The sequence below is a fragment of the Marmota flaviventris genome, chromosome 2 (assembly GCF_047511675.1).
Source record: "Marmota flaviventris isolate mMarFla1 chromosome 2, mMarFla1.hap1, whole genome shotgun sequence".
Classification (NCBI taxonomy): domain Eukaryota; kingdom Metazoa; phylum Chordata; class Mammalia; order Rodentia; family Sciuridae; genus Marmota; species Marmota flaviventris.
The window spans coordinates 180,456,558-180,483,767 of NC_092499.1; the positions used below are offsets into that span (position 1 = coordinate 180,456,558).

The window sequence follows — 27,210 nt, forward strand, 5'->3', positions numbered from 1 at the left end:
AAGGATTTAAAGGAGCTGAGTAAAACAGTGACAAAATCAGATTTACATTTTAGAAAAATGGCCCTGAAAGCACAATAAAGAGTAAATGAGAGGCTGGAGTTGTGGCTCAGTGGTAAAGCACTTGCCTGGCATGTGTGAGGCCCTGGGTTCAATCCTTAGCACCGCATATAAATAAATAAATAAAATAAAAAAGATCCATTTACAACTAAAAAATATTTAAAAAAAAAAAAAAAAGAGAGAGTAGGGGCTGGGGCTGTAGCTCAGTGGCAAAGTGCTTGCCTCGCATGTGTGAAACACTGGGTTCAATCCTCAGCACCACGTAAAAAATAAAAATATAGATATTGTGTCCATATACAACTAAAAAAAATAATAATAAAAAAAGAGTAAGTGAAGGGGCTAAGGTTGTATAGCTCAATGGCTGAGCGCTTGCCTAGCATGTGTAAGGTACTGAGTTTGATTCTCAGCACCAAATAAAATAAATGTATTATGTCCATTTACAACTAAAAAAAAAAAAGAAAAAGAAAAGTAAATGAAGCTGGGCTCAGTGGTACATGCCTATAATCTCAAGCTACTCCAACAGGCTGAGGCAGGAGGATTGACAAGTTTGAGGCAAATCTCAGAAACTTACCAAGACCCTGTCTCAAAACAAAAAAGTAAAAAAGGGGCTAGGAATTCAGTTTAGTGGAGAGAGGCACTCAGTCTAATACCCAGTACTGTGCCAAAAAAAAAAAGAAGAAATGAGCAAGACTGAACTGAGAAAGACTTGTCAGGAAGCTATTGGAGTAACCCAAACAAGAGATTATGGTGACCTAATTAAGAGTGTTTTTACTAATCTTTTTTTTTTTAAGGACTTTTTTTTTTTTTTTGGTTGTAAATGGACACAATACTTGTATTTTATTTATTTATGTGGTGATGAGGATTGACCACAGTGCCCCTCACATATGAGATAAGCACTCTACCACTGAGCCACAACCCCAGCCCACTGTTTTTACTAATCTTAAAAACTAATTTTATGGGTTAAATAAGCTTTAGTGGGCTTTTTAAGAAACTAACATTGATGTTAAGTTTTCATGGAAAAGCATGTTTCAAAGAACCAATTACATGCTACTCAGCATACCAACTATCCATGGTTACAATTTATTTGCCATTTAAAAGTCACTTCTACAGAAATCTCACCTGTTTCTCCAAGTTACAATCTTAATCTGGATCATTTCAACAGTAACTATGAAACTACCTTTTTATCCAGAGGACATCTAAAAAAGGGTTGTTTCTAAATAGGATTTTCAAAAATAGATCCTTTTAAATGTTTGTACAAAACAAAGGTTAGGCTTTGGTATCTATGACGGTAAACCACTCTTAGTACCCCGAAAAGAAAACAAGAACACTTACTTCATGAAATATTGCTCCAGAATACGGAGATACTCCCAAGTCTAACAGTGAGAGGCCTTCGACCACTGAAAAGCAAGACATCCACGTTCACTCAGACTTCACAGACAGCAGATGATCATAAACTGAAATGTTAGATATGTCCGGGACCAAGAAGGGCCTAAGAGTTTATCTAATCCCTTTCATCTAATCCCCAGAAAGTGTTTGCAAATTTTTAGTTGAACATTTCTGAGAATGAGGAACTCTCTTCCATACACAGCATCCCTTTCCATTGTGGGGCAACACTCGTTAGGAGAAAGTTTTTGCTTGTTACTGGGGACTGAATCCAGGGGTGCTCAACCACTTAGCCACATTCCCAGCCCTTTTTATTTATTTACTTATTTTAAAATTTTTAGTTTAGGGGCTGGGGATGTGGCTCAAGCGGTAGCGCGCTCGCCTGGCATGCATGCGACCCGGGTTCGATCCTCAGCACCACATACAAACAAAGATGTTGTGTCCGCCGAAAACTGAAAAAAAAAAATATATATTAAAAAAAAAATTTTTAGTTTAGACGGACATAATATCTCTAGTTTATTTATTTTTATGTGGTATTGATGATCAAACCCAGTGCCTCAGACATGCTAGGCAAATACTCTACCATTGGGCCACAACCCCTGCCCTTTTTATTTTTTGAGACAGGGTCTTCCTAAGTTGCTTAGGTTTTTGCTAAATTGCTAAGGCTGACCTTAAATTTACAATCCTCCTGCCTCAGCCTCCAGAATTACGGGGATTATAGGGGTGTGCCAGTGCCCCTAGTTTAGGAGAAGGTTTTATATTAAACTGTACATTTCCTTCTACCTCTTTGTAACTTCCACACACTCTAAAAACTATTTCATTTACATTTGTTATGTTTTGGGGAACGGGGCAGAACATATCAGAAGCTGATTAGAAATGTCCGTAGAGTGGGGAAATGGGCAGTCATTCTCATATTCTGCTTGACTGTGTGACATTTGTTATCAGCTTTTCTACAGGGCAATATGTATCTTTTAGGTATATGCCTTTTGATTCTAAGATGACAGTTCTTAGGACAGTTTCTCCTAAGGAAATATTGGGCAAGTGCCCAAAGAGATATATTCAGTATAGTGTTCAAGAGCACTGAAAAATTGGGTAATAATCTCAATGCCTATCAATATAAATTTATCTAAATACATTGATATATGTTTTTATGATGGGATACTTAGAAATTGCAGTTATAGCCAGGCGCAGTGGCACACTCCTATAATCCCAGCAGCTCAGGAGGCTGACGCAGGAGGACCAAGAGTTCAAAGCCAGCATCAACAACAATAAGCCGGCATCATCAACAAAAGTAAGCAACTCAGTGAGACCCTGCATCTAAATAAAATACAAAATAGGGATAGGGATGTGGCTCAGTGGTCGAGTGACCCTGGGTTCAATTCCTGGTGCCCCCTCCCCCAAAACTGCAGTTATAAATACTTAAATAATAAGTGGAACAGGGGCTGGGGATGTGGCTCAAGCGGTAGCCCACTCGCCTGGTGTGCGTGCGGCCCAGGTTCGATCCTCAGCACCACATACAAACAAAGATGTTGTGCCCGCCGATAACTAAAAAATAAATATTAAAAAAAATTCTCTCTCTCTCTTTAAAAATAAATAAATAAATGGAACAAAAAAGGAAAGCTATCCTTACAGAGAATTCTAAGCATCAAGTGTAGAAGGAAAGACAGAAGAAAAAAATCACTATTTGACCCACTGAAATAATTCTAAAGGGTAATAACTGTCATCAGTGGATACTACAATCAGTGGGTAAAAAATATGATAAAAACCAGCATATGCAAAGGGAAAAATAATTTTACACAGATAAACCTGACATTCACTTCCTTAATTATGTGACCAAGTTAAACATCATTAATAATAGGTTAACCATATTAACACCAAGTTCTTCCTAATATGATTCACTGAGATATATATGGTCCTCATGCCAAAAATGTGGTACCCATGCCAAAAAAATATTTCTCCAATTTCTTCATGAGAAAACATCAAACAAATCCAAATTAAGAGAAAAAAAATAACTAGTCAATACTCTTAAAAATGTAAGTTTGAGCAGGTGTCCCACATTGGAATAGACTAAAGAAAAAACAACTAAATGCAAAATGAGATTACAGATTGAATAGTAGCAGAAAAAGAACATTCACAGGGAAGTGGTAATAAGGTCTGTGCTTTAGTTAATAGCACTGAATCAATGTTAAACTTCTGTTGTAGGCACTTTATTACAGCAGTATAGGATGTTAACATCAGAAGCTGGGTGAAGGATAAACAGAAAGTCTATATACTTTTGTTTTGTTTTTTTACAAAAGGACACAGTACCTTTATTTTATTTATTTATTTTTATGTGGTGCTGAGGATTGAACCCAGTTCCTCATATGTGCACTTTGCCAAAAGGCTCTACCACTGAGCTACAACCCAGCCCCATATGTACTATTTCTCCAATGTTTTAAAAATCTAAAATTATTTAAAAGTTAAAATTAAGGGCTGGGGCTCAGTGGTAGGGCGCCCGCCGTGCACATGTGAGGCACTGGGTTTGATCCTCAGCACCACATAAAAATAAATAAAGATATTGTGTCCATCTACAACTAAAAAAATGTTTTAAAAAAAAGTTAAAATTAAAAAACAAAGTATAGATCTAAATTTACTGAAGGAGCGCTGTCCATGGAATAGTCTTAAATGAAGAGTAGGTCATAAAACAGCACGTAAAATATAATACAATTTTTATTTTAAACTTTTATAAGCATTCATTCATTTCATTATTTGAGAGAATGAATATATATTTGATGAGAAATGTCTGGAAAAATAAATATTAAAATGTTAACAATAATGATCTTTGGATGATAAGATTACAGAAAATGTTTAGTTTCTTTTATCCTTTCTTCATCTTTCTGAATCAGTAATACACATGAAGTATTTTATAATTTTTAAAAAGAATCAAGAAAAATCATTTTTAAAATAGGGGACAAAAGATTTAAAAAAGACATAAAATGGAGCTATAAAAGTCTATAAAGTGGATAGGCTTATAAATGTATAAAATATCTCAGAAGGATACATAAAAAACCAATAACAATGGTTGCCTCCAAGGAATGAAACTTAATAGCTATGAGAAAGTGGTACAACCAGGCATGGCAACCTATGCCCGTAGTCCTAGACCAGCTTGGGCAACATAGTGAGATCCCTATCTCAAGGAAAGGAAGAGGATGTGAGGGCAATTTGGCTGTGACCTCTGCTACCCCACTGGTTTCTGGGGTTGGTTTGGCTAATCTAGTCAACTAAGCAGGTATTCCCTTCCTCCCTCATCCCTCAATGTGCTGATCACTGAAGCTGTGCACTCAGTGAAAGAAGACAACCTTCCCCAGCAGGACTATCCTTCAGTCAAGGATGTATGAGTAGCTGTGCTTCACTACTGGAACCTCTAAACAAGCTCTCAAGGAAAGGAAGAAAAGAAAAAAGAAAAGTGGTAGAAAGATGACTTTTAATCATGTAGCCTTTTGCAACTGGGATTTTTGAACCAAGTGACTGAATTACCTATTCAAAAACAAATAAATGAGGGGCTGGTGTTGTGGCTCAGTGGTAGAGTGCTTGCCTAGCATGCAAGAGGCACTGGGTTCGATCCTCAGCACCACATAAATGTAAAATAAAGATATTGTGTCCACCTAAAACTTAAGAATAAATATTAAATAAATAAAGTCGAGATTACAGAGCTGGTTCTATAAAAAAAGAAACTATATATTTGTAATGAGTAGGCTACATATGCAACTTAAACTTTATAGCCTACCCTAAATAAGTAAACTTAATCAGTTACACAATTCATGGTGACCCTATAACAAAAACAAAGCCTTTTGTTTGGGACAATTGCAAATGGTACTCTACGCTAGGACCAGAAAGAAACATCCCTTAAGGAGTCACATAAAGAGGCTGCTATGTAACACAGGTATTAAACCAATCACCAGCAGCTTTACTAGACACCCAAGGAGACGATTCATCAGGCCACCTCATGAGGCATCTCTCAACCTAAGCCAATGGCTTCTTTCTACTCAGCAGTAAAAGCAACTGTTTAGGGGACCAGTATAAGGTTTTCTGAAAACATTACTATTCTTGTTTAATCCAGAGGGAAATTTCCAAGTATGTACCCAGAGGACTTCACAATTTTCAGGCAATTATCTCAATGTAATTTTTCTTTCAGTGCTTTTGCTAGATATTGTACATCAGTAAATTTGCTAATGTATTATCCAGAAAGTGCCTAGAAAGAATGTGGCTCAGCTCTCTTGATGATTAAATATACCATCAAATTGCCTCACAGATAAGTCATCTGGGGGGAAGAGTCAATCTCATGTAAAAAAACACGTTAAAAAACACTACAATGTACTAAAATATTAAAAAGTAGGGGCCGATGTTGTGGCTCTGTGGTATAGCGTTTGCCTAGCATGCGTGAGGCACTGGGTTTGATCCCTGGAAACATGTAAAAATAAAAAATAAAGATATTATGTAAAAAAAAAAAAGTACAGGAAGAGCAAAAACTCAAAATACTTTTAATACATTTAGCTTCCTACACTGTTATTTTTCTTATCTTGGTGCATATGAATGAAAACCCTGACATGGTCTGAGATAAAGAGTGACAAAATCCTCTTTAGAATATAAGAGTGCATCTATTCTACATTTAAAAGAATAACTGGGACTCCCAAGTTCTAACACATTTAACTATGTTCCACTGATATTATGCTAGGAACATTTTAAAGTCAGTTTGACAAAAAGCTTTTTTGTGAAAAAACACAAAAACTCAATAAAAACCCCAAAGAACTCATATCTTTAAGCCACTCTTTTTCCTGGAGTACATTCCAAAAATAAAACCTGAGAAAAGTTCACCAGAGTAACTGCTAACATTTCTGGCTTCATGGAATTATTATCCAATTATTACTAGGATAGTTGACCATAAGAGCTAATTAATGACGGCCAATTATTTTCAAAAAGTTGCGTTTTTGATAGACTCTCGACTTTTTTAAAAAAATATTTTGGTTTGTTTTTTTTCTTTTAGATAGATACAATACCTCTATTTTATTTATTTATTTTTATATAGTGCTGAGGATTGAATTCAGTGCCTCACACGTTAGGCAAGCACTGTACCACTACCGCTGAGCTACAACCCCAGCCCTGACTCTCAACTCTTACCTGATAATAATCCCATGAAGCATGAATTCTTATTTAGTAACTCGATATACTTATGTAATTTTCCTACAGATAACAATTAAAGTATATCATTTAGAATTATTCAAACATTATATCTGAGTTTCCCCTATCAAGGGCAAACACTGAGCTTGTTCTAAAGCAGTGGTATTCTTATACTCCTAGCTGAGAGGGTATTAAAGAAGCAGTCGTTCCGGTAGCAATGAACACAACTATCATCCAGATCTTGTTGTTTTGGTTTCTTTTTAATGTTTATTTTTAGTTGTAGTTGGACACAATACCTTTATTTTATTTGTTTTTATGTGGTGCTGAGGATCGAACCCAGGGTCTCGCACATGCTAGGCGAGCACTCTACCACTGAGCCACAACCCCAGCCCCAGATCTTGTTTTTTTAAAAAAAAAAAAATTTCCAGGGATGGGGATATAACTCAGTTTCTAGAGTGTTTTGCATGCACAGGTCCTGAGTTCAATCCCCAGCACCACACACACAAAAAAAATTTCCAATAAAAGGAGCCAGGGTTCCTTGGAGAAGCAGCCAATTCCAGAAGTAGACTAAGAAAAAGACAAGCTAAATTTGGAGCATCTTCTGGCTCTAGAAAGTAATGATGTATTTAAAAAAGTGAGAGGGAAATATGTCAAAAGGACAAAGTAGCCAATCTGAAAGAGATCCCAAAGGCCAAAACTAAAACAATTTAAATGATAAAATAAAAATGGTATGGATTATAAAATAAACATCCATAGGTCCATACTAATGAAGAATGACTGAATAAATAAATGAGAAAGAAACCTTTGTCAGGTGCAGCAGCAGATGCCTATAATCCAAGCACCTCAGGAGGTTGAGGCAAGAGGAGTAAGTGTTTTTGTTTTTGTTTTTTAATTTTTTAATATTTATTTTTCAGTTTTCAGTGGACACAACATCTTTATTTTATGTGGTGCTAAGGATCAAACCCAGCGCCCCGCACATGCCAGGCAAGCGCGTTACCGCTTGAGCCACATCCCCAGCCCAAGAGGAATAAGTTTGAGGTCAAACTCAGCAACTTAACAAGATTCTGTCTCAAAATAAAAAATAGAGGACTGGGGTTGTAGCTCAGTGGTAAAGTACTTGCCTAGCATATGTGAGGCACTGGGTTCAATTCTCAGCATCACATATAAATAAAATGAATAAAATAAAGGTCCATTAACAACCAAAAAAAATATTTTAAAAAATAGAAAGGGTATCCTAAAAGAAAATACCACACCCACTAGGCTACTTTCTGTGTCTATGGATTTCTTGGTCTGAACGCTTCAAATAAAGAGAGAATTGTACATTATGTTTTTTGATCACTGGCTCCCCTCACCTAGTATATTTTCAAGGTTCATACATGTTGTATCATGTACATGTACTACATTCCTTTATATGGCTGATTCAAAGCCCATTGATATATATATGCTGTATTTTTTTTCACTAATTCATCAATTTGGTACACAATCCTGACCACTAAGAGTAAGATAACCCTGAAGATTTGTGTACAAGATATTTTTTGTGTATGTGGATTATATGCTTCCATTTCTCTTAGGTATAGAAGGTTGTAATACTTGGAAGACATCGTTACTTTGTTTAACATTTTGAGAAATTGATAGACTGTTTTCCAGTATGATTGCATTCTCTCGTTTCAACCAGTAAGGTATCAGGGTTTTAATTTTTCAGCATCCTCACCAACACTTGAGATTCAATTTCTTCTTGATTATAACTGTTCACTTTGACTTAAAGTAGTATCTTGTTGTGATTTGATTTGCTATTGGATTTGAGTATTTTTCATGTTAATTGGCTACTTTTTAATTTTCTTTGGAATATTGTCAATGTAGACTCATTGCCAAATTTTCATCTGAGTTATCTTTTATTATTGATTTATAACAGGTCTTTATTTATATTTTAATTATATATTTAAATATATTCTAATTTCCTTATTGGGTATACAATTTGCAAATATTTACTCTAATTTTGGAGGTTATATTTTCATTTTCTCAATGTAGGATTTGTGACTCAAAATTGTTTAATTTTGATGATAGCCACATTATTTCCTTTGTTACTTAAGCCCTGGGATGTCTAAGTAGTCTGTCAAACCCACAATGAAGAATATTTACCCTTTCATTTTACAACAAAGGTTTATTTTTAGCTTCACATTTAGGTCTATGGTGCATTTTGAAACAATCTTTCTGTATGTTATAATGAAGTGGCCCCATTTCATTTGTATGCCTATCAGTGCTCCCTTGTCCCAGCACCATGTCTGGAAGATACCTCTTTCCCTGACTGAATTGTCCTGGGATACTTGTCAAAATCAACTGACTGTAAATATGCACATTTTGGTATGAAATGACTTGAATCTATGGGTATATGTGGTATTATTTCCTCGATATTATTATCATTTTGATGTGTGAACATGTGCAACTTTTCATTGACACAGGTCTTCTTTAACCTAAATAAATTTTCAATATTTTCTTAAAAAAAAAAAAATAGAAAGGATAGCTGGGCATGATAGTGCACGCCTGTAATCCTAGTGGCTCAAGAGGCTGAGGCAGGAGGATCACGAGTTCAAAGCCAGCCTCAGCAAAAGCGAGGCGCTAAGCAACTCAGTGAGACCCTGTAGCAAAATAAAATACAAAATAGGGCTGGGGATGTGGCTCAGTGGTAAAGTGCCCCTGAGTTCAATCCCCAGTATCCTCCCCCCACACACCCCCCAAAATAGAAAGGGTTAAGGATGTGGCTCAGTGGTAAAGCACCCCTGGGTTCAATAACAGTTGTGGGGGCTGGTGATGGGGGCACATATTATTAGCTATATGATCTTAGGCGAGTGATTTAATCTGTGCCTAAATTTTCTCATCTAGGACTGGGGATGTGGCTCAAGTGGAAGCACGCTTGCCTGGCATGCATGCGGCCCGGGTTCGATCCTCAGCACCACATACAAAAACAAAGATGCTGTGTCCGCCAATAACTAAAAAATAAATAAATATTAAAAATAAATAAATTTTCTCATCTATAAAATGGGCTGAATAACAGTATTGGCATCATGGGCGATTTTAGAGTTGTTTATTAACATAACTAACATGCTTAGAACACTGCCTGACATGCAGGAGGCATTATATCAATGTAAATCTTTATTATTTGTATTAGACTGAGAAGCTAGTGCTTATATTTCATAAAAAAGGAAATTCATATATACATTTTTTGTTTAGTTATACTATCAAACTGATGAGTTTATAGAAATGGGTAAGAGAAAAGATCTCTTTTCTATTTTAATAAATATCTGTTATCTTTGCCTGCCTAGTCTCAATTTTCCCCTCTTCTGGAAACAGCACCCTAATTTTCCTTATAGGGTACTCCCTGTTTTGGGTGAGGCTGCCTCCTTTCCATGAATCAGGCTGACCACAGCAACTGGTTGAAGGATGGGTATATGACCCAAATCAGTTCAATGCGATTTAATTCCAAGGTTTTTGTTGTGTTCAATGAAGAGTCACTCTCTTTTCACTTGACTTGAAACTGAGAGGATATAAAGTCAGTGGCCACTCTTGCCAACACCTTGGAAGAACCTGTCTGAATGTAGCCAATGCTGGATCCAGTTAGGCCTGAAGTCAGGTCTATCCTTGGGCTGTTCAGTTATGAAGGCCAATAAATTCCTTTTTTATTGCAATCTGGCCAGTTTGCGTTGGGATTCTGTCATCTGCATGTGAAAGAATTAATAATATACTGACTTAAAGATAACAATCATCCCCTCCAAGTATACAACTTCTCACTTGTTCTCATTTTAAAAAATTAGCCCATATTACAGCCAACCAAAATCTATTTGGATCCAAGGCCCTTTCAAAGAACTGGTCAAAGACATGGTGAAACCGAAAGGGCTTTGGTATTTTGAAATGCCTGCCTTTTAGGGCTTAAGCTATCCCATTTAAAGTATACTTTGAAGACAAATGATACTTACAGATATTGTACCCTCCCCTAAAATAAGACAAATAATAATCCTGACTTAATCAGATCTAAATGATGGGTGATTACTAAATCTTTCGTCCTCTAGCCCTGCCACTGGCCACAAGCTCCAGACCTAACCTCTGAATTTTACACATCAAACACTTAACTGCTCTCTCCTTTCTGCCAATGTCAGCACTGATTCTTCATAGTATCTAAACTTAAAAGCTCAGAATTAAACTTTTTGGCTTTCATCATCATGCTGAATTTCAACATGGATTATTTCATTTAATTTCCTATTTTATAGAGCTAGTTGGGTGTGGTGACCGATGCCTATAAACCCAGCTACTCAAGAGACCAATGTAGGAAAAACCAGGATAGCCTGGGCAACTTAAATCCTGTTTCAAATTTTTTAAAAATATATAAAAAGAGCTGGGGATATGGTTCAGTGGTATAGCACCTCTGGGTTCAACCCCCAGGAAGGAAGGAAGGAGAGACAGGAAAAGAAGGAAATCACATGGCTAGTAAGTGGCAAGCCAGAGAAAGACCCTTCCCGAGATTTCAGAACCTATGCTTTTAAGCACCACACAACAATGCCTCATCTTTGGATCCTTTAATCTGCCTATCCTATAAAATAACAAATTTAATGCTATCTTTTCTTCCATACTTATTCAACATTAACTATGCACCTGCTCTAGGCCAGACACCAATGAACTTAGGCAGGAATAAAACAATGTCGTTGAAGAAGCTCACAGTGGAGGGAAAAATCAAAAAGAAACAAATAATTATAACATAAGATGAGAAATACTCTTAATAAGAATATGTCTAAAGGGTTAAGATTGCAGAAGAGGGGCTGGGATTGTGGCTCAGCAGTAGAGCACTCCCTAGCACGGGCAGGGACCCGGGTTCGATCCTCAGCACCACATAAAAATAAAAGGCATTGTGTTGTGTCCATCTTCACCTAAAAAATAAATATTAAAAAAAAAAAAAAAAGATTGCAGAAGAAGAGTGTCTGGTATCCACAAGAAAGCAGGATTCAATTCAGTTCAACAAAAATTACATGCAAAGATAACAAACCCAAGTTTTTTCCATCTCAGGTATGAACTATAACCATCTTTATCACCATTCACCGACTGGGAAACTTAGGCAGATTACTTCTTTCAATTTCAAGTTTCCTCATATGTAAAATGGGGGAAATAATACCATCTACACCATAGAATTACTGTGAAGACTAAATGAGAAAAGGCACATAAAAGGCTTACCATAGTCCTTGATACATACTAAGTATTTTTAGGAACTTCAATGCTATTCCTGAAACACTCATTCATTTTACCATTCTCCATTCCAAAATGTCTATGGTGTAACATCAAAACATCAAAACTCTATATCTTAAAATTCTAGGGCTGGGGCTGTAGCTCAGCAGCAGAGCACTTGCCTAGCATGCATGAGGCACTGGGTTCAATCCTCAGCATCACATAAAAATCAACAAATAAAATAAAGGCATTGGGGCTGAGATTGTGGCTCAGCGGTAGAGCGCTTGCCTAGCACCGGCAAGAACCAGTTCAATCCTCAGCACCACATAAAAATAAAGGCATTGTGTTGTGTCCATCTACACCTAAAAAATAAATATAAGAAAAAAATTTAAAAAAAATAAAATTCTAGGAGAGGAAGGGAATTCTGGAGTGCTGGCTACATGCTGTACACGGTCATAAAAATTCACTGAGCTCTATCTACACTTATAATTTGTATGCTGTATGTTTATTTTACTTTAGTTAAAAAAAAAAATCTTTACCTTTTTAATTATCAAACTCTGGACCCAACCTTACTTACTTTCTTACTTACTTTCCCCTCTTACTTTCCCATTTTGGACATTTCACATCCTTGAACATTTCTTGATTCTGTTTAAATTCTGCTACCTGGAACTCTCCTTTTCTCTAATCTTTGGCAAACCCTACGTCCTTCAAGAGTCAACGCAAATCCTCCATCCTTAGGAAATTGGAAAAGGAGGGGCAGTTTATTCAAGGCTAGAACACTAAGTAAAGAAATGGGAAGACATAGGATGAACACTTTGCCTGTGGCTCCTTCAGCCCAATTTCTGAGTCTCCTTGTAGCCACTAGTATAAAACAAAGTTTGATGAATAACTTACAGAAATAAGAAGAAACAGTAGGAAAAACTGCACTAAGGTCCTTGACTGGTCAGAGGCGACTAAGGACATCTACAGACGCTCTTCCCACTAAGAGACTGGTCCCCTCATTCGGGTCCCCCATCCCCTCCGCTACACTGGGTCACTACTAGTGATCCTGCTCCAAACTCGGAAGCTTTTCACAAATTATGCTCCACACAGAATCCTCTTCTCTTATCCCAACCCTTCTACGGATCACGTCCTTGGGCTCAGAACAGCGAGTAGGGCACGCCCCCTCAGATACCCACCTCTAGGGTGGTCCAGCCTCTTGAGCCCAAACCTTATACCACCTCCTGCACATCCCCTCCGCTCCTCAGGAGCGCCCTCACATCTCCAAAGACCCCCTGAGCAGGTCAATTTCCTGAGAACCGTGCGGCCACTTCCCACCCGCCTCCCATTCACAGAGGCCGTGATAAGCTCGGGCCGGGTCTGGCCGCCCATTCGAGCCGGAGGTCTCACCTCTCTTCCAAGAGCTCAGTGGGGATACCACCTCCACCCGCTCGGAAATGAACTCGGCCAGACTGGAGCGGAACAAGGCCGCCCGCACAGTCACGGCCACCACCAGCACCAGGGCCAAGGGAGCCGCCATGATATTTGGGGCGGGCGCGCAGGCGGGAAGGAAAAGGCGAGGCGGAAGAGCCTGGCGATCTGCGCACCACCGTCTGTAGTTCCGCGATTGGGAGCGCGCCGCTGCTTCTGCGGGAGCGTCCAGACCTAGGAACTACGACTCCCAGGAAGCCCTGCGGTGGGAAGGGCCGGGCGACGGACAGCGGGGCGTATCAAATTTGGAGCAAGTGTTTGACCGACTCCCTACGATCACAGGTGAATTGTAAAACTTCACAGGCCAAAGGGAAAGTTATCGTCCTGGGATTGTGAACAAGTTTTGAAGAGATGTTAATTTTACCCTTGTGTGTATGTTTTTCATGTTAAAACATCTACTTTTTTTCGTTTTACAAGAATGTTAAAATTTATTTTACTTATTCTGCAATTGCTTATTGAACGCCAGCTATCGGCCAGTCGCTGTATGAGTAGTAGCATTGATAGTAGCGGACAACATTCTGCACGACCTTGCTTCACCTTTCTGTGCCTCAGAACCCTCATCTGAAAACTCTGCTGGTTGTAGGCTCACTAGAGACGGCTGAAGAATGTTTAGAAAATTTGCCAGTTGCTTTTTAAAACACAGCCATTATTGAAAATGAAATGGTATAAACTTAGTAAACTAAATCACATTGAAAACAAGGGAATAAATAGTCTTAACTCATTACTTACGAAGAGTTTTTACTACATACTTTTTCATCCGCGTTCTTTTTCAAGATTTTTTTATTTTAGTTATAGATGGACACAAAACTTTATTTTATTGATTTATTTTTATATGGTGCTGGGTATCAAATCCACTGCCTCACACGTGCAAGACAAGAGCTCTACCACTGAGCCAAAACTTCCAACCTCGTTGATGTTCTTGAGGTTACTTAACACTACTGTATGGGTGCTATAGTGAAGTGCTACTACTCTTCTCAAATCAGGTGAGTTACTTCAGGTTGTTAGTTTGAAATCCCTCCAGGTGGGAGTGTTTACACCAAGGAAATCAGCAAATACTACAAATCAGGGATTTGAGATTTGAAGAGCACACTGATAAGCATTAACAGCTTACCACTTCATTAATTAATGTATGAAAAGCGCTATGATAAGTGCTTAAATATTAACTTTATACCTAATATTAAATAAGTATGTGAGGAAATTTCAGATCTGTGAAGAAAATGAAACTGCATCATTGGGTAATTGTGGTTGAATATTTCAAAATAACTAGTAGAATTTTGAATGTTTCTAACATAAAGAAATGATAAATGTCTGAGGTAATGGATTTGCCATTTGCCATGATTTGATCATAACATTGGGTACATGTATTGCGTTGTCATTCTAATTCATAAATATGTAAATTACTATGTGTCAAATAAAAACAAAAATATATTTTAAAAAAGAAACAAAGCATGATGGGGAATAACTATGGTCGGGTATACATTTTAAAATATCTTTGTTTCTCCAAACCTTATGTTGGATGTTGGAGATTATTATAGTGACAAAATTTGCACTCCTGCCTTTATGGAGCTTGGGGAGTAGTTGAAAGATATGAGAATCTTAAGAATAACAAATAAGGGGCTGGAGTTGTGGCTCGGTTATAGAGCGCTCATCTAGCGCGTGCCAGACTCTGGGTTCGATCCTCAGCACCATATAAAAATAAAATAAAGGTATTGTGTCCAACTACAACTAAAATAAAATATTAAAAAAAGAATAAGAAATAAAAGTAAAATTACAAGCCATGAATGAAGAGAGAGAAAGTAGGGAAGCAGGATACTAGGAGAAGGAAAAAATTGGCCCCAGGGCTGTAACTTTCTGAACCACTGAGAGAAACAGGCCCCCTTTGGGGGAGGGGATTATGAAGGAATATATATGTATATAACTACTATTTGAGCCCTTGCTCAAAAGTGCCAAGCATACCACAGATTTTTCCTTTCCTTTTCTTCCCCCCCCCCCCCCCCCCCCCGCCGTCCCGCCGGAATTGAACCCAGCAGCACTCAAACAATGAACCATATCCCTTAACCATTTCATTTTTTATTTTGAGATAAAGACTCATTGAGTTGCTTAAGTCCTGGCTAATTTGCTGAGATTGGTCTCAAACTTGCAATCCACCTGCCTCAGCCTCCCTAGATGGGCTGATTACAGGTGTAATTACAGGTGTGCGCCACCATACCAGCTATACTGTACTCTTAATGCACATAAATTTATTTAATCTGTACACATTCCTTCCTAAAGATGTAAATGTTACTTAAAAGGGGAAGATATATGTATTACATCATGAGAAGCAGAAGTGATTAAAACACCATCCTCAAAGGGAAGATAGAACAAGATTATGCAATGTAAAATGCTTAGCACATACCCAGGGCTCCATATACATTAGATCATCCTAACAGATGGCTTAAAAATTCTGGTAGTATTATCTCTGTTTGGGAAAAACAGTGATTGGCCATTGCAGGTGGAAGGTGAGACCCAAACCACCAGTTCCCAGTCTTAAGTGTACACAGAATGTCCATCAAGCCAGCAGTTCCCAAATATGAGTGTGTTGTATCTCAATATTTTAAAAATGAGACCTTTTAAAAATGAGACCTAAATGTAAGAGTTAAATTATAAAACTCATACAAGAAAACAAGTAAATCTTGGGGCTGGGGTTGTGGTTCAGTGGGAGAATTCTTGCCTAGCATGTGTGAGGCCCTGGGTTCGATCCTCAGCACCACATAAAAATGAATAAATAAAATAAAGGTATTGTGTTCAACTACAACTAAAAAATAAATATTGAAAAAAAACAAGTAAATCTTAATAACTCTGAAATAGGCAATGGTTTCTTAGATACAACACTAAATGTACAGGCAAAAAATGAAGAAATAAATAAATTGGAACTTCATCAAAATTGAAAACTTGGGCTCCAAAGGACAACACCAAAAAATAAGAGTGCACACAGAATGGGAGACAATATCTGCAAATTATATATTAGGACTTATTCAAATATATAAAGAACTCTGACAACTCAGTTGTAAAAAGACAAATACCCAAATGAGCAAAGGATTTGAATAGACCCATCAGCAAACAAGATAAACAAATGACCCATAAACATAGAGAAGAAGGACTGGGGCTGTAGCTCAGTGGTAGAGTGCTTGCCTAGCACATGTGAGGCCCTGGGTTCAATCCTCAGCACCACATAAAAATAAATGAATAAAATAAAGGTATGTCCATCTACAACTAAAAATTAAAAACACATGAAAAGATGTTCAACATCATTGAAAAGTGGCAAAATGCAAATCAAAACCACAAAATATCACTTCATACTCTCTATGATAGGTATAATAAATAATAATATGATAACAAGGAAGTGGAGAAATTGGAATCCTCTTACACTGCATGTAGGACATAAAGTACTATAATTCCTTTGGAAATGGTTTCGAAGTCCCTTAAAATGTTAAACAGGGGCTGGGGCTGTAGCTCAGTGGCAAAGCACTTGGTGGCAAAGCACTTGCCTAGCATGTGTGAGACACTGAGTTCGATCCTAAGCACCATATAAAAATAAAATAAAGGCATTCATTCTGTCCATCTACAACTACAAAAAGTTCTATAAAAATTGTTAAACATAGAGCTGGGGATGTGGTTCAATGATACAGCACTCACCTAACATACATGAAGCCTTTGGTTCAATCCCCGGCATTGCCACTTCCTCCCTCCAAAAAAAAAAAAAAAACTTAAACAGAAGTACTGATACATGCTACAACATGCATGAAATTTGAAAACATGATGCTAAGTGAAATAAGCCACACACCACTAATTATATGATTTCATTTATGTAAAATGTACAGAATAGACAGATCTATAGAAGAGAAAATAGATTAGTGATTGCCTAAGGCTGGAGGCGGTTAGGGGAATAGAAAATGGGAAATGACTGCTACTGGTTACAGAGGGGTTATTTGGTTTTTTTAGGTACTGAGGCTTGAACCCAGAAGCACTTAACCACTGAGCCACATCCCCAGTCCTTTTATTTTTATTTTCAGACAGGTCTCACTAAGTTACTTAGGGCCTCTAAATTGCTGAAGCTGGCTTTGAACTTGCAGTCCTCCTGTTTTAGCCTCCTGAGCCACTGGGATTACAGGAATAGGTCACCATGCCTGGTCCAGAGTTTCTTTTTGAACTGCTGAATGTGTTTTAAAATTAGATCTGGATGGTTGAATTTTTCAGTGAATATACTCAAAAACATTGAATTATACACCTTAAATTCATTAATTTTATGATGTGTATTATATCCTCAATATCATTTTTTTAAAATAGCATCAGAATCAGTTGGCAGATGTATTGTTGTTGTTGTCATTTTTATTTTGAGAAGAGGTCTTATTATGTTAACCACAGAACTCCTGGATTCCAGTGATCTTCCAGCCCAGCCTCCCAAGTAGCTGAGTCTATAGGAAAGTGCCACTGTGCTTAGCTGGAAATGGGTTTGTTGTTCCTTGTTTCTATTTAATTTCCCCTTTTCCTTCCCTCTGTTTTTTGTTTGTTTGTTTGTTTGTTAATATATTTTTAGTTGTTGATGGACCTTTATTTTATTCATTTATTTGTATGTGGTGCTGAGAATCGAACCCAGTGCCTCACATATGTGAGGCAAGTGCTCTACCACTGAGCCACAACCCCAGCCCCTGTTTGTTTGTTTGTTTAGATAATGTTTCCCTAAACTGCCAAGGAACTTGGAATCCTCTTGCCTTAGACTCTCTAGTACCTGGGATTACAAGTGTGTGCTACCATCTCTAGCTCAGGAGATGTATTTTTTAAATATAAACTTCCTTTTTCTGTCCTAGAGACTATGACTATTCCCAGAAAACTTCTTTCTTTATCTTTCCAGGTAATTCTTTTTTTTAAAAAAAATTTCTAATTAGTTATACATGACAGTGAATGCATTTTGACATATCATACATAAATGGACTATAACTTCTCATTCTTCTGGTTGTACGTGATGTAGAATTACACTAATCATGTAATCATATATGCACAAAGGTTAATAATGTTTAATTCATTCTCTATTCTTCCCTCTCTGTGTAATCCAAATACCTCTATTCTTCCCTAGACTCCCCCCAACCCCGGCCGTATTGTGAATTAGCATCCATATATCAGAGAAAACATTCGGCCTTTGGTTCTTTGAATTGGCTTATTTCACTTAGTATAATATTCTCTAGCTCCGTCCATTTATTGCCAAATGCCATAATTTCATTCTTTAAGGCTGAGTAATATTCCATTGTGTATATATACCACATTTTCTTTATCCATTCATCTGTTGAATCTCTGGGTAATTCTGATGTTAGTGATTCAGAAGCCATATCTTGAAAAACATGACCCTGAAGATATAGGTATTCTGTAGCTTAAGCAACAAAAAGATGAATATAGTAATAAGATAGCAAGTACCGGGCATGGTGGCACACGCCTGTAATTCCAGCAGCTCAGGAGGCTGAGACAGGAGGACTGCAAGTTCAAAGCCAGCCTCAGCAACTGTGAGGCACTAAGCAACTCAGTGAGACCCTTTCTCTAAATAAAATACAAAATAGGGATAGGGATGTGGCTCAGTGGTCAAGTGCCCCTGAGTTCAATCCCCAGTACCCACCCCTACTGGCAAAAAAAAAAAGAGAGAGATAGCAAGTATTGAGTTTTTACAATGTGTTAAGTACTATGTTAAGTGCTTCACATATACATGGACTATTATAGGTACTATTAATTATTATTTCCCTATCACTACATGCACATGAGAAAACAGAGGAACAAAGAGTTTTAGTAATTTATCTAAGATTACATGGCCAGTGCCAGAACCAGGATCTGTAGGTAAACTCCATATATTGTGGTTAAGTTGCCCTGCCTGAGAAAATGAAAGGAATTTGAGTTGGATTGGGTTTTTTTTAATATTATTTTTTTTAGTTTTAGGTGAACACAGTATCTTCAATTTGTTTTAATGTGGTGCTGAGAATCGAACCCAGTGCCTCACGCATTCTAGGCGAGCATGCTACCACTTGAGCCACATCCCCAGCCCCATGGGTTGGATTGTTTTGTTTTAGTTGAGGATGGAGGGTAGAGATTAGAAAGGAGAGAGAGCAAGCAAGGTAATTCTCTCCTGAGAAACCAAAGGTCCCAGGTGATTTGTGGGTTATCTAAAGAAGAAGAAATAGAAGAGACTCTGAGGTATTAAGTGAACAACTGTAAGCCACACGCCTGGGACTGGGGTAATTTTTTCTAACTATTCATTGAGTACCAGAGAACCAATTTCCAGATTCTATGCTAAGCTATGAATGGTCTTATCCAGTATATTTCATTGATTCCAAATACCAAACTGATTCTGGCTGTTTTTAACATAAGAGCAGTTAACTAGAAGGCTATTAGGGAGCTCACAGGGTCAAAAGAAGATTGGGGTAGGAATCAACACAGGGCTGTTAGAGACCACCTATCAGGTTAATCATTCCACCACCAGAATGAATGAACTTCAACCAGTTTTAATGCACTTGCATCATGCTATTCGAGAGTCAATGTTCAGCCAGGCATGGTGGCACATTGCCTGTAATCCCAGTGGCTCAGGAGGCTGAGATAGGAGGATCCTGAGTTCAAAGGCAACCTCAGCAAAAGCAAGGCGCTAAGTAACTCAGTGAAATCCTCTGATACAAAATCGGGCTGGGGATATGGTTCAGTGGTCGAATGCCCCTGAGTTCAATCCCCAGTACAAAAAAAAAAAAAAAGAGTCAGTGTTCTTGGAAAGAGCATGAGATTGCCAAGCAATGTGGTGCACACCTGTAATCTCAGCTACTCAAGAGGTTGAGGCAGGAGGATCACAAGTTCAAGGCAACTTGGAGCAATTTAGCAGGAACCTATCTCAAAATAAAAAGGGCTAAGGATGTAGCTCAGTGGTAAAATACTCCTAAGTTCAATCATCATTACTACAAAAAAAAAAAAAGAAGAAGAAAAGAGAAAGCATAAGATTGATTGAGATTAGGTCCTGTACCTGCCTTCTGACCTGTGTGTAGGGTGACAAGAGAAAGGGATCTATAATAAGAAGTTAGATGGTAAATATACCATGCTTGCCTCAAGATGACATACTTCAAAAGCAACTGGGCAGTCAATTCAGTGAAGGCAATTTTTTTTTCTTTTGGTACTGGGGATTAAACCCATGGGTACTTAACTACTGAGCCAAATCCCCAGCCCTTTTTATTTTTTATTTTGAGACAGGGCTAAATTACTGGGGTTGGCCTTAAACTCTCAATCCTCCTGCCTCAGGCAAACACAATAATGGTGGTAAGGAAGAGATACAGTTCCTCCCATATTAGAGTTAATAGTCTAGCAGTGAGTCACACTAAATAGAAGTAAGCAGACAAATCAAATTATTAGAGTTTGTTATTAGACCTATGCAGGCAACAGACTAGGAACAAGTATAATGAAGACTTCCTATAGATTAGGTGGTCAAGGAAAGCCTGTTTAAGGAGGTAATATTTAACCTGAGGCCTAAGAGATGAGAAGTAGTCATTGACATTGACATTGACATTAACCTGAGGCCTAAGAGATGAGAAGTAGTCATTGACATTGACAAGAGTTGGCAATGAACCTGGCACAGTTTGTGCACACCTATAATCCCAGCAGTTTGGGAGACTGAGGCAGGAAGATCACGAGTTCAAAGCCAGCCTCCACAAAAGCGAGGCACTAAGCAACTCAGTGAGACCCTGTCTCTAAATAAAATACAAAATAGGGCTGGAGATGTGGTTCAGTGGTCAAGTGCCCCTAAGTTCAATCCCCAGTACCACCCGCCCCCCAAAAAAACAAGAGTTGGCAGTGGTATGTATGAGGAGGAGCTTGCAGTGAGAGGCCAATGTCATTTTAGTGATGTGAGCAAGAGGTACGAAGAAACTAGGCAGGAGCCAGATGAACTTTATAAATCATGATACTAAGTTGAATTCTTATTCTAAAATCAATGGGAAGACCACTGAAAGGTTCCAAGTAGAACTGGAACATGATCACAACTTTTTATTTTGCTTTTGAGGTGTTAGGGATTGAAAAGATTGGGAAAGTCACAGCCCTTCTCTGTGACTTTCATTAATAAAAATTTGAAAGACAGCAAGTTAAAGCAAAAATTTCAGACTGATGAGTATATAAAATCTTTAAACACAAATGGAGGCTTTTTTTTTCCCTAGGCTGCCTGGTGACTAGCCAACATTGTGAATGACATAAATAAATAGCTAGGTGAGGAAGTTCATGACATTCCAACCACAGCAAAAGCCATCCTTTAGAAGAACAAGACTAAGATACAAACTAGGCTTAAAACCGTATATGACCATATACCTTTATTCTTGGAAGGCAATAGAATCTAGCCAGAAATTTAAGAAAGACTAATCAATATTTATAAGAACACACTGGAAATTAGCTTTGTCTTCAGGTTTGTTGTTGTTTTGATAGTGTACTCAGAGGTCTGGAGCAGTTGGGAAAGACAGAGTGAGACCAAGCCACATACCTTCCATGAACAAGATGCCTGGTTTGGTCTGAGGGCCCAGCTGGGAAGGTGGGGACAGATAGAAAACAGAAGCAGGGTGGTTAGAGTGATCATTAGATTTGAACCTACTTTGGTGGTGGCAAAACAAGCTTTGATAAAATGTACTCTTTAAATTATGTTTATTTCCAGAAATCAACTCAAACCTAAACTTGCCAGATATGGTTTGGATGAAAAGGATAGAACCTGAGAAAATCAGCACAAGAAACACAAGAACAAGCTGAGTGCAATGGCGAACCTATAATCCTAATTACTCAGGAGATTGAGGCAGGAGGATCACTTGAATCCAGGAGTTTGGCCATTCTGGGCAACATAGTCATATCCCATCTCAAAAGAAAGAGGGAGGGAAGAAAGAGAGAGTTAAGAGAGGAAGGGAGAGAGACAGATAGGGAGGAAGGAGGGAGAGAGAGAGGAAGTGAAACAAAGTCAGTGTTGCTATAAAGGCAAAAAGGAGGATTAAAGACACAGCAATGGCTTGATCTATGGTAACTGCAGATTTTTTCACTAGCAAACAAACTATAATAAAATTTTAAAACAAACAGAAACTCCGATTGGTGTGTGTGTAGAAGATAGTAGAATGTAAGAAAAGATCATTAAAAGATCCTTGAGATGGAAAAAGTAGGAAGGGCCTGATCTAGTCAAATGTTCAGTCCCTTCCTACTGGTGAGGCCCACTGGGAGACCCACAACCAGCTCCCGCCTCAACCCTCCACCTAGGTATTATAAGGGCCCAAAAGGAACCAGGAATCAGGACTTGCATAATGTCCTGAGGACAGGTTTGTGAGACCCAGTGTCCCCGGCTCTATCAATTTCCTTCCTGTCCCCTACCCACAAATGCCCACAATTGCAAAAGCCATCCTGTTAGGAAAACCAGACCAAGACCTAAGCTAGGCCTAAAACCCAAAGACTGTAAAATTGGCACCCCAACCCCCAAACTCTTCTCTCTGAGCCCCTCTCCCTTCCCAGGAACTATACTCCCCATAAGTATGCATCTAAGCCCCTCATGACCTAACCTCAAATATATATACACTCCTCTGGGAAAAAGACAGGTATAGTGGACTTTGTTGATTCCTGGTATTCATTCTCCTTTCTCCTTTCCAAACAAAATCCTAGCCACATGATTTGAGTGGGGTTGACCTCAACCTCATTCCAGGAATGGGCCTTAAATAACTGAAACTAACCAAATGTATACCAAACCCCTGTGATCGTGCTTGATTGAGGGATGAGCATATAACTCAAATTGGGTCCATCGGGGACGACAAAATTCAATTGCAGGATTTTGGACTAAGCCATTTGGAGAAATGGGCTTAATTCTCTTCTGCTGGTTTTGAGCTTGGAAGCACCTCTCCCCAGGAGCAGCTAGCAGCCATTCCTCAAGCTTATGCATAAAAGACAAGGCTAAGCTTGACTGGTTTGTGTTAAAAAGATGCAATAAGCCACCTTTCAATGTAAACAGTTTGTTATGTCCTTGTGATCCTGTCCACACACCAAAAAGAATGGCAGAAACCCCAAAGCACCTTACAATTGCAATACAGGTTGCCGGGCTACCAAAGAGTTAATTCTAGACTGCAGCTAAAACTTGCATGTTCTCCAGCTGCATCCTGAATAGGGTGGAGCAGAAAAACCTGTGCCTCATCATAACCTGGGAAGCACTAAAACTCTGTCATGTCAGCCTCCCAGGGGAGATGGGAGGCAAATGGGAGATGCCCTCCCTGCCTGACAAGCCTCCTGTCCTCTCCTGTTCTGGGAGGGTCGCAAGGCATTCTGCCAAGATCTCAAATCTTAAAAGCTCCTAGACTCACCAAAGATCTTAGTTCCAACTCTTAAACTTTATGTAAGCCCAAGATTTTGTTCCCCAAATGTCTGTTAAAGTCCAAGTAGTTGCAGATGGAGTTGTGCATTTAAAAAGATTTGTTTTTATTTCCAGCATTTCCATGTGTTACATAGCAGGAAATTCAGATATTTTCAGAAAAGGAAGTCCAACTCAATACTTGGTAGACTCAATTGTCATTGTTTACTTGTCTATTTTCTCTATGAGTATCAAGTTCTAAGAGGGCAGGGACGGAGGCTGACTCATTTCTGGGACAAGACACCAAGCCCAAGACCTGGCGCAGAATGAATTTTTAGTGTATTTGTTGATACTTAACCTCCACTTGGATACTTCTGGTGATAGGAAACCCACTCTCTCCTGGGTAGCCTTTTGCTTTACTGAGGGTTGTTACCTTAATGATTGCCTGGCTGGTGGGGACAGCATGCTCTTCCTGTGTGAGCATCCTTCCCAACTCAGCTTCTCCACCCAGAGGGGCAAGGACAGGGCGTGGACCATCCTACTGGTAACCAAGACTTCGAGTATTAATTCAGAAGGAAGCACATGGGCCAGGTCTGGACATACACCTAAGGCTCTGATATTTCATTGATGAAGCCTAAAGTGGAACAATATTTTGGCAGAGTGATATGGCAGCATCTGCTAAATTTGAAATCTGTATTTTTCAATCTTATAATTCACTCCTCTGAACCTATTCAATACAAAGATAGTCACTGTGGCAGCAAGATATTGTAAACCACCAAAATTTTCATCGATAAAGAATTAAAATCTAAAGTCATTCAGTGGAAATCTGTGAGGCAGTTTTTTGTTGTTGTTGTTGTTATTGTTTTTACTTTGATTTTTTTTAATGAGGTGATCTATGTGTATTGACATAGGTTGAGCTCCAATACAAATTGCTGACTGAAAAGTATGAGTTTATAGTACAGAGTATATAATATGATGTATTTAGGTAAAAACAAACAAACCTGTAAGCAATATAAATTGGCACATCATAAAGGCTGTTAAAATCTTCAACAATTAAAATGCGTTTAAAAACTTTTAAATACCTCAACTGACTAATCCCCACTAATAGATATTTATTTTACAAATACATATGTAAGATAGTAAATACAAATGTGAATCAAACTATTAGTAATAACAAACTATTAGAAGCAACCTTTCTTTCCATGGAGGATTGGATAAATATAATATATCCATATGATGGGATACTATGCATGCATAAAATAAAACTGTTCTCCATACTGATAAGGAAGCATCTAAAAAATTGTGTGAAGTGAAAAAAAGTAAGATATAAAACATAATCTCTATTTGTATGAAACAAACATATGTGTATATATGCATTGGCTTTTTTTTTTTTTTTTTGTACTGGGATTGAGCTACACCCCCAGCCCTTTTATTTTATATTTTGAGACAGGGTCTTACTTAGCCAGCCAAGTTGTTGTGATTATGGGCCACACACCACTGTGCCTGGCTGCATTGGTTTTTTGTTTTTATTTTTTAGAACACCCCTGGGATCGAACCCAGGGGTGTTTAACATCCCCAGCCCATTTTGAGATGTGGTCTCACTAAATTGCTTAGGGGCTCACTAAATTGCTAAAGTTGGCCTTAAAGTTGTGTGCCTCCAAGCCCGGCATATATATATTAGTTTTTTTAAGGTGGACACAATATCTCTATTTTTTAATTTTATTTTTATGTGGTGCTGAAGATCAAACCTAGTGCTAAGTGAGCACTCAGCACCACTGAGCCACACCTCCAGCTTCTGCATTGGCTTTTAAATGCATGGAATTCCTCTGAAAGGACTTACAGGAAACTGGCATTGGTGTTTGCCCCCATGAAGGAGACCCCTGATGGGGAACAGGGGAAGAGTGGACACCTGCTTTTCACTGAATTCCCTATTGAAATTTTGAACCATGTCCTTTTAATTAAATGAATATTTTTAAGCCATAATTCTAAAACTAGAAGCAATACAAGCCCTACAAAAAAAATACTTTATATATATATATATATATATATGTATATGTGTATATATATATATATATATATATATATATATATATATATACACATATATATATATATATACACATACATACACATGTTGTGCAGTGAAGGGAAAGAAGGATACACTTCAAACTGTTGGCAGTAGCAGAAGGTCTCTGGGATTAAACAAGGGTAGTCAAGGGTGATCTTGACTTTATCTCGATTGTTTGAATTTTATATTTCTAATTTTAGAAAGTCATAGTGTGTTTGGCATGATGATTTGCACCTATAATCTCAGCTACTCAGGAGCCTGAGACAGGAGGATCAAGACTTTGAGGCCAGCCTGAGCAATATATCAAGACCCTGTCTCAAAAAACAAAGCAAAAGGGCTGGGATTGTGGCTCAGTGGTAGAGTGCTCCCCTAGCGCGGGTGGGACCTGGGTTCGATCCTCAGCACCACATAAAAAATAAAGGCAGGGCTGGGGATGTGGTTTAAGCGGTAGCACGCTCGCCTGGCATGCGTGCAGCCCGGGTTCGATCCTCAGCACCACATATAAACAAAGATGTTGTGTCCGCCAAAAACTAAAAAATAAATGTTAAAATTCTCTCTCAAAAAAAATAAAGGCATTGTGTTGTATCCATCTACACCTAAAAAAATAAATATTAAAAAAAGCAAAAATAGGGGCTGGGGTTGTGGCTTAGTGGTAAGAGCACTTGCCTAGCATGTGTGAGGCCCTGGGTTCGATTCTCAGCACCACATACAAATACATGAATAAAATAAAGGTCCATAACATCTATAAAAAAATTTTTTAAAAAAAGCAAAAATAAATAAAGTTTGCATTTTTTATAATATTTATGTAATTTGTTACATTGTTTAAAACCCATTTTAATTTTTAAAAATAGATCTCAGGTGTCCTTATGATTTGGATATAAGGTATCCCCCAAAAGTGCCTGCATTAATGCAGTACTATTCAGAGGTAAAGTGACTGGATTGTGAGAGCCATAACCTAATCCACTCCTTCTAGTTTAAATGACTGGGTTGTAACTGTAGACAGGTGAGGCATGATTGAAGAGGTGGGTCACTGGGGGCATGCCCTGGATGGGTGCATCTTCTCTGTGGCTCCTTCTCTCCTCTCTCTCTTTCTGCTTCTTGACCCTCTGTCTTGAGCTGAGCAGCTTTCCTCTTCTGGGCCCTTCTCTAATGATGTGCTGCCTCATCAAGGGCCCAGAATAAGGGCATCAGCGATCCATAGACTGAGATCTCTGACACCTTGAGCCTTAAATAAACATTTCCTACTCTAAGTTTCCTTGTCAAATATTTTGGTCACAGCAATGCAAAAGCAGTCTGAAACAGGTGGAGGAATGAGGCTGATTCTCCTTCTGAGGAAAGGTTTCATGTTGTGCCTTTGTCACATCTGCCTTCCCCATGGACAGCCTGACCAAGGTACCTGGACTATTATACTACCAGCATCATTCCAAACAGCCTCTCCTGTCACCTCTCACCCACTTGGCTCCCTGTCATCAGGGTTCTGGGCTGAGAACCAGAGCCAACCGAATATATGGTGGTATTTCTA

The 27,210-nt window shown here is 38.4% G+C and overlaps 1 protein-coding gene across 1 annotated transcript in view; it reads right to left on the reverse strand.

Moving 5' to 3' along the window:
- The window catches only part of Pigu (phosphatidylinositol glycan anchor biosynthesis class U), a 90,231-nt gene extending 76,897 nt beyond the window's left edge, over positions 1-13,334 (reverse strand). The window contains exons 1-2 of the mRNA XM_027945319.2: positions 13,195-13,334; positions 1,390-1,454 (exon numbers count right to left, since the gene is read on the reverse strand). Of these exons, the coding sequence (XP_027801120.2) occupies positions 1,390-1,454; positions 13,195-13,324 (195 nt within the window). The 5' untranslated portion in view covers positions 13,325-13,334. The remainder of the gene's footprint in view (positions 1-1,389; positions 1,455-13,194) is intronic.
- Positions 13,335-27,210: the final 13,876 nt, after the last annotated feature.